The sequence below is a fragment of the Crocodylus porosus genome, unplaced genomic scaffold (assembly GCF_001723895.1).
Source record: "Crocodylus porosus isolate Cpor-Errol unplaced genomic scaffold, CroPor_comp1, whole genome shotgun sequence".
In the NCBI taxonomy this organism is placed as follows: domain Eukaryota; kingdom Metazoa; phylum Chordata; order Crocodylia; family Crocodylidae; genus Crocodylus; species Crocodylus porosus.
This window is the reverse complement of record NW_017728914.1, coordinates 24,591,013-24,602,596: the sequence shown is the minus strand read 5'-3', so window position 1 is coordinate 24,602,596 and position 11,584 is coordinate 24,591,013. Positions and strand designations below refer to the sequence as shown.

The window sequence follows — 11,584 nt, the reverse complement described above, 5'->3', positions numbered from 1 at the left end:
CAAGTAAATTTGCTACCTGCAAATACAAGTAGCAAATTAACTCCTGATTAGTTACTGTGTAGATGCTGACCAGGAGCAAGTTTGCTCCCTGCCCATCCCACCACCAGGCCACCTACAGCTTAGCCCCAGGGCCTCAAGGCTGAGAGCATCTCTAGTCCCAGAGCTGGGACAGCTCTTTGGCTGCCCCAGCCCCAGGCCCTTAAAAGCCTGTGGGGAAGCTGGGTCACCTGCAGCCAGCCTCTTGCCACTGCGTGTCCCTGTAAAGGTCCCAGGCCAGCCACAGCATCGTGCCCATAGCCCAGTGCTGCTCCCTGGCACTGCATTGCTGCATGGCTGCCTGTCCTGTGCTGCTGGCAGCTATCCTGCACAGCACAGCAGCAGCCTGGACTACCTGCAGCTAGTCTCTGGCCAACGGGTTCTGCTCCAGCCCATGAGCTTGGGCCGAGGTGCAGTGATGCCTCCACTAGCCAGGTGTCCCTGCCCCTGCCCCAGCCCCACTGCACCTGGGCCCAGCCCCACTGCTCACCCCGGCTGTAGGTAGCCCTGGAGCAAAAGCTGCCTTTAGTTGAGCCACTAACACATGTGGGCCCTGATGGGGGGGGGTGCTGTGTTTGTGGAAAGGAATAAAGTACTTGTCTGCAGTGAGCGTGGTGCTAGGGGTGCGGGGGGGGGGGGGGCGGGAATCCATGGGTGGCTGTCCAGGCTAGCTAGTGGGGAGCACAGGAAGAGATGATTAGCCAGCACCTCTTGCACCCAGTACCCTGGTGGGTGAGCGGTTCAGCTGGGGCCTTAGGAGTGGGAAGGCCTACTGCTGTCACCATAGCTGGTGCTCCTGGTGCCACGTGTCCTCTGCCCAAGCCTTGTGTAAGAGCTGGCCCTGGGCCTCACAGAGGTCATGCAGCACACAAGCTGAGGCAATGACCTGGGGGATGTTGGCCTCATTGACCTCAAGGCAGGCAGTGAGGGTGCACCAGCATCCCTTCAGGCGGCCAAAGGTGCACTCCCCCAGCATGTGGGTCCAGCCAAGGCACCAGTTGCTGTGTGCCTGGTTGGGGTCCTGCTGGTGTAGGGCCACACAAGCCAGGGGAGCAGTGGGTAGGCAGGATTCCTGAGGAGGGGCTGGACCATCACTGCACCCAGCTGAAGGTCTGGCACCCCCGAAACAAAGTGCCAGCTCTCTACCAGGGCTGGCAGGGTGGAGTTGCAGAAGATGCAGGTATCATGGATGAAGGCACCACGGTGGCCTACAACAGCCTGGAGCACGACAGAGTGGAATCCACACCAGCTGTAGTAGGGCAGTCACTGCAAGGTGGGCAGGTAACAGGGATGTGGGTCCTGTCCAAGGTCCCAATGCATTGGGGGAAGTGCAGGGTGCAGAACCCCACCACCTCCAGGGGGTCATGCATCCAGAGCATGGTGTGCCAGAATGTCCTGGAAAGCGCTGCAGACCTTCAGGACAGCCTCCCCAATGACAGCCTTTCCCATGCTGGAGAGGTGGCCAGCATAGTGGAGGCTGGCAGGTACAGTCAGCTTGAGCAGGGTGGTGGCCAGCCAAGTGTCTGTGGGAAGAAGCAGCCATATGGCAGTGACCTGCCACCCCAAGTCAAGGAGCTCCAGGAAGGTGGCCTAGGTCATCTGGAACACCTCCAGCCACTGCTCGGTGTCACAGGTAATCTGGACAACATGCAGCCACCAGTCCTGCCTAGTTGAGCGGGCTCACAGGCAGCAGGGCTGGAGGCCCAGAAGCACATGGACGGCAGCGGTGGCAGCATCCAGGAGCATGTCATCAGCATCCCTGCTGGGGTTTGGGCAACAGCACAGGGGCTGGGTAGCAGCAGCACAAGGGCATGAGGCCTGGGATGGCAGAGTGAGCCAGGCCAGGCAGCTGCACTGGGTTGTGGGGGGTGGGCGTTAGGGCTGAGACTGACCTGGGTCAGGTGGCAGGCCAGCATCATGGGCAGCATGGTGAGTAGGAGCCTGGGGTGCTGGGTGTCACTCCTGGGGCCTGGGGATGGAGCAGCCATAGCTACTCTGGGCCAGGGAAGTAGGTGACCAGGGAGCAGCATGCAGGGCTGCCTTTTAAAGATGGCCACTGGCTGCAGACACATGCAGCCAGCTCCTCCAGCTCCCTCTGGATGCTATAGGCTCAGAGGGGGCAGGAGCAGCAAATCTGCTCCCGCAACCTGCACATGTAGATGCCTGCCAGGCATGGGTTTACTAAAGTAACTTACTCTAGAACAGTGGTCTCCAACCTTTTTATGGTGAAGATAATTTTTTGTAAGTAAAGTGTACCCCAGGATCTACATCCCCACCTCCCCTCCCAGACAAATCGCCTGGGCTCTGACCCCACTCACCCAGCCCAGCCTGGGTGGCAGGGGGCGTGGCTCAGCCCATGTGCGTCCTGCTGCTCCTGATCATGGAGCCTGACAGACTATCGACTGTCACTCCACAATCAAGATCGACTGGCTGGTGACCACTGCTGTAGAGTAAACTCACCCTGTAGCATTTACACATATAGACATGCCCAGTAAGATGTTAACTTTCACATTCATAATGAACAGCAAAGTATAAAGGCACTAATTCAACTGTCTCCCATCATCCTGGTCAGGGACACAACAAAGTTTACAAAAACAGGAATCATTTAATGAAAAAAGCAGAATTTTATTATGTGATTTCTGTCCATTATTCGGCATTGCTGTAAATGGCTCACATTTACTGCAACTTCTGTACAGATGTGTGGCTTTGTATCACCAACACAGCAAATTTAAATGAAAAAATAAATGTTCAACAGTTCCACACAAGATTTTACAGTCCAACATTTCACTGAGTAGGTGAAAACTACAGAATTGTTACTACAGAATTATTCGGCATGAATAAAAAACTACAACTTTTATTTTTTAAACAGGAGTCGTCACTGGTTTTAATTTTACACTGTTTAAAATTACTGTGATAAAAAATAATGAAAAAAGCTTTTTTTAATAATGCCATACACCAGTATGATATAGGATTTGTCCCCATTATATATCTTTTGTTTAATATACAAAATAGAATAATGACACACTTGAATCTATGCTGTTAGCAAGTTAGTTTGAAGGTGGGGGATATTTTCATACACACAGCCTTTCATCAGAAAATAGAAGCCTCTATGCATTTTTTTAAAGATTTTTTTTTTTTTCTTTTTTTTTAAGGAGGCTTCATTCCTTCCTGAAAATTTGGTTCCTATGTTGGCTTGCCAACGCCTGGCTGCAGACTGGACAAATGATGAAGCTCAAGTAATATATTATACATACGATCCTCTTACAGTTTCTCTCCTAGGGCCTGGTCCTGCAGCCCTCACACACGCACGTGATTTCACTGAAGTGTGATGAAGGGAAGCAGGATTTTATGGACTTGCCCAGGCATCTCCTCCTCACCTGTTCTCAAAACCTTTGAGAGACTAAAGAGGCTACTTCCAGGTTGGCACTTACTCTCAGACGTGCTCCCTCTCTTATCAGTTGCAAAACTCTTAATAGATTCCAAGTGGATTTGTGTTGTACTCTGGGTGACAACTATATTGTATAAGGTGATGGTATCTCCCCTCTACATTTTCTTCAAGCCCTGGCTTATGTAAGGCCATTCCTATCAGTTTTCATGTGCAATAACAAAATATAGTATGTCTCCAGGACCATTCACATGCATCTCTAGAAACATCCACGAGTCCCCCGCACTATGCGATAAGGCACTGAAGAGACAGAAGTCAGGATTCTTCCTGCTTTATCCAAAGTGCAGATTTTTCCCAGCGCTGAAAGGACTAATTCTATATTAAACATGTACTGCCGGCTGCTTGCTACACTTCTACATTTAAAATGGAGCAAGTCAAAAACTTGCACAAACAGAATGAATCTCTCTCCCAACATCCCAGTTTTCTTTTTGCCTTAGACTCATAACCAAAGAATGAACATACAGACATAGCAACCAAAAGAGTGAAAGCCTCTTTCCTGCTAAGTTCTCAATTCTTCCAAGGTCAGACTATTTTGCTCATGCACATTTCAGTTGGCAAACAACAGCACATACCTTTGTCCACACACACACACAGATTTCTCGAGAGCTCAAATTGAGGTATCGGGGATAAAAATGAAAGATTAATACATGGAGCTTCTCAGTTTAACTTTTAAAACATTCTCTGAAATAAGAACATTTTTAGAGCTCTTTTTCTTTTTTTTACAGAGCCTTTTTAAAACCAAACACTAGGATTTTCCTAACTGTATTCCAAACAGGTAGCATAAATATTTTCATCCAATTGGGTTGAAAACTGCAGTTAAAATACTTGCTGAAGTCTAGCTTAACTGTTACAAAATGTACATACTTTTTATAGATCATTGAAAGAGAACAGAATTACTTTTTTATTAAACGTGATATTTTACTCCAAAAGTACTGAATACAATATCTTTTTTAATAGGTATAATATTCAAAAAGAGATTTAAGAAAGGATGAAAATTTAGTTTCCTATTTCACTTGGAAACAAACTTTTGTTGCGCTATAGAAACGTATTAGTGTATTGTGAACAACCTATGCTCTATATTTACATATTGCTGGTACCTGTATGCGTATTATTGCCAATTTTTAAGCTGTTTTTGCTATGATGTGTGAGGCTGTATATGAAATTAACCCCAGATGTTCGGTGGTGCATGCATGCGGGCATAAACACCCCTTTTTACTTTACATTTTTTGCAGCACAGGTCAAGTAAATCCACAAAGTTTGCAAATTTACTACTGGAATGTGAAGGGTAACCAAAAATAGCAGGTGGAAGTATAACACCCATGTTCCAGCCCGCGCTTTTCTACGGTGATTTGATGAATAGAAAATCCAGCCCTAGGAAAACCCACTAAGTATCAGCTTCTTCCTTTTAAACCGAGTACCTCTTTGGATACCTAACATCACTACTGCCAGGACTAATACTTCCAGACAAACCACAACTTGTATGGGTTACCATTCAGCATATCTGTGACCCCTACAAAAAATATAATTACATGTGTCATGATAAAGCAATCTGTCATCTAAAAATCATTCTTATTATACACTATACAAGCTATTTTACAATCATTTCATAAATTGCTTTTAAAGCTGCAGTAGCCCTTCCCTTCTCAGATTAGTGAATATACCAATTATACATATTTGAAACTATAACTAAATATAAAAATATATTAGACGTTTCATAGTTTATCATTTAGAGGATTTATTTCATTTCTATTACACAAATAATCTGGCCACTTTGAATAAAAATCAAATTTTAGAGTGGCTTAGGAAATATTTTATTTTTCTGTTTACAGAAAGTTGTAAGGTGCGCGTAGAAAAGGCTACTACAGCTTCTAAATTGTTTAAAATATAATTATCAATGGCAACAAGGAGAAATTCACAAGACCTATAGTAATTTTATGGCACACTAGTATTTGATATGAAGGGATGTAGCCTTACAAAGACAAGTTTGACATACAACTCTAAACCACAAAATCAGTAGCAGAACCTTCCTGCTCTCCAGGAAAGAAGATGAACCGATCAGTGACAGATGAACATGTGACAATAGGTGGCTAACTGCACAAGTATAGGGTCTGCATATCCAGAGAGTTACAATTTGTTAGTGCGGTTGGTCAGTTTTACTGCCTGCATGAAGATAAACATCTAATTGAAGAAAATGCTTTTAGAACCAATACAATAAAAAAAAATATAGGGCATAATTGCAAATCTGTCTCTCAAGTCAATCATTTTTTTCTATATAGATTTGTATAATGAGAAATTTAAGTGTATAGAAAATGTGAGTTTCTCCACACAGAAGTAAACTTGTTTTTTAAGCTATGCATATTTTCCTGAAAGTTTCCTGATGGGCAGTCAGGACTGAACTTGGCGTCAATGCAGCCCAGACTCTTATAGTTATGGCTGTTGCATTATATGCAAAAATCAGGTTTGCTTTTGTACAAAATAACCTGCTCATTTACATCCAGTTAGGCCTCAGCTAATTTTCTATGAATCGGCATATCCAACACATTGTCGCAAATACCAAAAGTATGTTTCATTCAGATCTATCTCGGTTAGATTTGACAGTTCTTATCCCCCACCCCCCAATCCTCCCACCCTAAAAAAATGCCAAATTTTTATGGTCATCTCGACAGTTGAAAGCAATCAAGTTAGAAAAAAGCCAACCCATTTTTGTGTGAATATACTCAAGGATTAATGTCTAGAGGTCATTTAGGAAAGCTAAGAGCTGCCCCACCTTAAAAAAACAGCTGTACATTAGGCATCTTGAAGTATTACAAAAAAATTATGTAAGAAAAAATGAGCAAGCCTAGTTCACGGTATATAAAGTTAAAGGAAATTGCTAAAACCAGACAGTAATAGCTATAAAAGGCACAACTTCCCTTTTCTGATATACACTTGTAAACTTTCTTCAGGTTACATGCATAAACCAAAATGCTACCTTAATTTAAAAAAAAAAAAAAAAAGAAAAAGAAGAGAGGGGGAGGGAAGGGGGAATACAGGGAAAAGAAACCCCAAAACACTTTACAGAAAAAAAAAATCTAGAAAATGTTATCCCACCAACTGCAGAAAGTCCTAGCAAAATGTTCAAAACACAGGCTCTGAACTTGGCACCGGTGGCTTGGATGCATCCACAAATGTTGCACTGGAGGAGAAACACAATGCCTGACAATAGCAGTTCATTTCCTCTCCCCTCCCTCCCCCAACTCTTCTAAGCATTCAATGTGAGAAATCTGCTGCTTCTATAGCCTAAATCTTGGCCCTCTGTAAACCACATGTAGTGCATAATTACAAAAGAAACACCGTTGCAAGGACAAAATTAACAAATCTGATAGTTTGTACAAAAAAAAGCTATAATTTGACTTTTTCTTAAGGCAACCCTTTTTTTGTTAAGGCAGTCACTTTTGATGAAATAAGAGCTTCTTGATATTTCCATTTGAATATTTTGGTATCTGATTGCTGATGATTTCGGCCAACATCTCTGGGAATTCAATACTCATGGATTTATCCAAAAACGTTTGGAAGCAAAAGTTTAGAAGATTTTCAACCACCTAGAAGTGATAAAAGAGAAGTTAGTCTCACACTAAAGCACAGTGAAACAACATTGACTTGGTGCAGTATTCCTTCAGCCTAAGCTGCAGTCAAGAAAAGACTGCTACTGGTGCCAGAACTAACCTGTCTGAAGCCTGCTCGGGTCTCTCCCACAAACTCAATTTAGCCACAGCACCACTGAGCACCCCGCTGACGGGTAAACCACTCCATGCTGCTGTGACTAGACTGTTACAGGGTTTGTAAAACTGTAACAGGTTTCTTTTGCCTTATGCTATGAAAAATACTAACATCAAAATGACTTGAATGTAGGTAGTATGTGAAGTTTCTAACATAATTAAAAGTCTGTTTTCCATACATCTGACATTTGCTTTCTACCCATAAGGTCATTTCACACCTCCCACTACTACTACTTAGACTCCGAAAACTAAAAGTCTGATTGTTGCATGATTCCCTTTTAAAGGGGAACAAACAGCTTTTGATCTACTGAACTTCAGAGCAGAAGGTTAAAAGTAATTTCTACCACCCTGAAAGTCTGATGCCAGCTGAAAAACAGCAACGTTCCCTAACTCTTCTGTCAGCCTTGGGCGCTGCAGGAGGAGACAAAAACGTGTCTTCTCGATGGATGGCTTCCTTGAAAAGGTTCGTTTTATAACTGCTTCAGCAAATGCAAACGTTTTACTTCAACAGCTCTGATCAGGTTTCAACAGCAGAGTGTCTCTGCACAAGCTTTTCTATGCAGAACGTGTAAAAGTGAACGTTTTTAAACTTACTTCGTGCATGGAATCCAAAAGCTTAGTCAGTTGATAAAACCGCTGCCAGTTCTGGCTCGAGTTCCCTTCTCTCTTCACTATGGCTTTCCCCAGCTCTTTAATGTATGTCATACGAATTTCTTCAAACAAAGCTTGACTTTTCAGGCCCTCCTTAGGAACTGAAACATTGAAATTTACCTGTAACTTACCCATTTAGCAATCCTGGGCTGATTCTTGTGTTATGCGTGGTCATAGAAAAGCCCCCTTTGTATTAGTTACACAAAAAACCCTGAAGGGGAACAGAGCCTGGCAGACTAAAATACCATATTTACATATTAAAGTGTGGTCATTGTGACAAGCATGTTGCGTAGACTCCACGATTGGCAGCCCCACCAGTTATTAAGGTTGCCTGACATTTTTCATTTCTATAAAACTATTTGTGATGAATGCCTGCTGCCATCTGAATTTTTAAAAGCTCGAGTACTCCCATGCCTTGAAGCACAGCTGGCTGGGGGTGGCTTTTTTATCAGGAGTGGGCATTTCACCATTTCTGTAAAAATCTGCCCAGACTTGGTTGAGTTATAAGCCTTTGAAGAAAAATTTACAATTCACGTGTGCAATGGAGGCCTGATAGATTTGCAGCTTAGGTCCCCAAAGGCTTATTTGGAACTGGGCAAATTTCAGCTAAGCAGAACTTTCCTTGTTATTGCATTTCTAAATTGAAAGCAAATAACAAATGTAACTCTCTTATTGCTCCCAATATCCACTTTCCCTCTCCTTCCATGGGTGGGACCAGACAGAGCAGAGGAAGAAGATGTCTGAATTAAATGTAGAGGAGGAGGATCTGGACCTGGACAGGAGGTGGGAGAAGACAGGGATAAAGTCTCAGATGGAAGGTCAGACTGAGACTGGAAGCTGAAGTAGGGGAGAGAGACTATGACTAGCTGGACAAGGACACCCAGACTGGGACCTGTGGAGAGGCAGAGGAGACTTGCAATAAATAGTTGGGCAAGAAGGCTGGCACAAGAACCTGAGCTTCTGGAGTAGGAGACTGAGACTAGATGAGGAGCAGGGAATGGGAACTACATGGACCAGGAACCAGAGGAGCCAGGGAGAGGTGGTGGGCATGGTAGAGGAGAAAGATCTGATAAGGAGGGAGGGGAGGGGAGGGGAGGAGAAACTAGAACAGGCTGAGATTGGACAAGCAGCCTGAGAAGGGGATGAGAAAGACAAATTTAATGAAGACTTGGGACTGATGAGGCAAGGAAACGAGCTAGCTGAGAGACTGAGAGGAGAGACTGGGACTAGCTGAGCAAGGGGACTGAGCAGCATGCAGACTCAGTCTGATCAGATTACAGAAATGGGAACGGGACAAGGAGCTGCAGGCGCAGAAGTGATAAGACTCAAGAGACAGACTGAAGGAAAAGGCATCAAATCTTGGAGGCTAAAGCCAAGTACTGACATTCAGGGGTGTTAGGGGAAGGTTAAATTGATTCAAAATGGCCGCCCAATATCAGGTAAATCAGGGTGGGGAGGGAAAGCCAGGTGGTCAAGACTCCAGGAGACTGGAGGAGACTGGGGGCAGGCACAACCCGTGAGGGGTAGGGGAGGAGGTGTGACCTGAAGGTGAGGTAGGGGCACGGCACGACTTGTAGGTGGGTTAACGGGGGCAGGCATGACCCGCGAGGGGTATGGGGGAGGGGAGGTGCAACCTTCAAAGGGGGGGCAGGCACGATCTGTGGGTGGGGTGGGGTTGTCCCCCCAGCAAACCTACACCCCATCCCTCCTGCTCCTCCGCCAACAGAGCAGACTCGCTTGCGTCCGGCACCAGAGAGTGCTGATAAAATCAGCTGCACCCCGAGCGGTTTGTGGGATGGGCATTGAGGGGAATGGCGGGTCAGAAGGGGAGGGGGCCAGACACAGACCAGTGCTGGGGGGAGGGAAGAGTGAAAAGAGCAGCCCTGGAGCTGGGGCCAGTAGTGGTTGGGTTTTCACAGCCCCAGCGCAGGGCAGGGAAAACAGACAGAGTTTCCATGCACCAGTCTGACCTAAATCAAATGAGTCTGATACTACGTAGACCCAGGTTTTTCCTAAATTGGGCTCTCCAATTTTTAGACCAGTTTGTGTCCATGGAACTTGTAAACAATTACAGGTTTAGACTGATTGCTGGTCACTGAGACTGGGGCTGTAAGTGTATGGTCGGCACTAAGATGAGCTAAGTTTAAGTTGGGCGGCCAGTCTGAACCTGATTTAACTTCCCCAAATACCTGTACTCAGCCTAAAAGCAAAATCTCATCCAGAGCCCTGACTGGAACTCATGATTCCTTGCATGGCTCTTCCTATGGCGTCAGCAAACAACTATGAACTCCTCTGGCCTGTGTATCATCGGTCCATATAAAGGATGGCACCTAACACAAGTGAAAAGGCCTGTGCAGGGGATCTAGAAGTTTGAATTCTTCTGATAATCCAAAGGGGAGTCAGTTGATACTTCAAAAAATATGTCACACACATGCACACTCCCTTCTCTCTTTTCAGGTTGTAAAGTGAAGCACTCAAAAGCCAGGAAATGCCAGTATTTCCTGTACAGCCTACATTGGCCCTTCTTCATTATGATACTGGCATTAATTCCATAGTTGCTTTTTATTTTTTCCACAGCTCTGTCTCATCCAGTGTACTAGACTGAGGCTCTACAGGCTTACACATAATATCATTAAGCACACATTACAGTAGCATCCAAAGGTCCCGGTTAAGTCCCATTCTATATAGTACAGTACGAGCTTATATTACAGTTTGGCCTACCTTCCTTACACACTTGGGCACACGAATTCCAGCAGCAGTACGTATATCATTTATAGGACGGTATATGATGATCCTGGAAGTGGTTGTTATAACACTTAAAGGGTTTGCTGGCGACTGTCTCATGAATTCAGGCCTCAAAAAAACACACAGAAGTGTGGAGCCGAGAGACTGTGAATGCTTCCTTTCATAAGAACCTTTGTCCCAGTTTTTGGATTTGAAAGCAAAGACTGCGCTGGGGCTGGTGCCAATATGCCGAGGTAAACTACTCATGGAATATCTGTGTGCTCTCCAACGGAATAGCGAGGTGCTAATAATGGCAACTTACCTCTGCTTGATACTTCTGCTAAGTAAATTTATTACCTCACTACATCACAGTAGACACAGCGCTCTCTTGTAAAATTCTCCTGTATTTACAGGGCAAAAAGCCTAAGACTACAGCCGCCTTACTATTTGCTTACAAGATTTATCATCGACTAAGCAAAACAAAAAAAACACAATGAATAATTCAGCTGCTCCTGTAATACTGGCATTTAACCCTTGCTGAGCAGGAAGTTAAATTTAGTCATCCAGGGCGCGTCTAAACGTGTCACTATGGTGACGTTGTTTCTGCACAGTGATTTAGTACTTCCTTTTGGAAGTATGAAATCATGGTGCAGTAACAACCTGTACTGCACTATACATGCGGTGCACGGTTATTTTTAGCAGCTACTTTGCTGTAGTGGCGTACTATATCGGACTATTGGACGCTATGGTACCATAGTGCTTTGCTACAGTGACATAATATCATGTGTAGATGCACTCATATAAATTGGTTGTTGAACAAATCTCTATTTTTATCTTATCATTGCTTCTAAGCTATCTGCAATGATGTTTTTGGGCATTAGATTAAAAAATGCCTTATTTTGCTCCAGGAGAACAAAGACTCCAGAAAAGCTACTCCCATCATGTCTCAATTTATCATGAATATTCAGCT

At 44.6% G+C, this 11,584-nt stretch overlaps 1 protein-coding gene across 1 annotated transcript in view; it reads right to left on the bottom strand.

Annotated features, from left to right (window-relative positions):
* Nucleotides 1–2,640: 2,640 nt before the first annotated feature.
* The window catches only part of NR3C1 (nuclear receptor subfamily 3 group C member 1), a 127,266-nt gene continuing 118,322 nt past the window's right edge, over nt 2,641–11,584 (bottom strand). Inside the window, exons 7-8 of the mRNA XM_019535004.1 lie at nt 7,834–7,991; nt 2,641–7,062 (exon numbers count right to left, since the gene is read on the bottom strand). Of these exons, the coding sequence (XP_019390549.1) occupies nt 6,910–7,062; nt 7,834–7,991 (311 nt within the window). The 3' untranslated portion in view covers nt 2,641–6,909. The remainder of the gene's footprint in view (nt 7,063–7,833; nt 7,992–11,584) is intronic.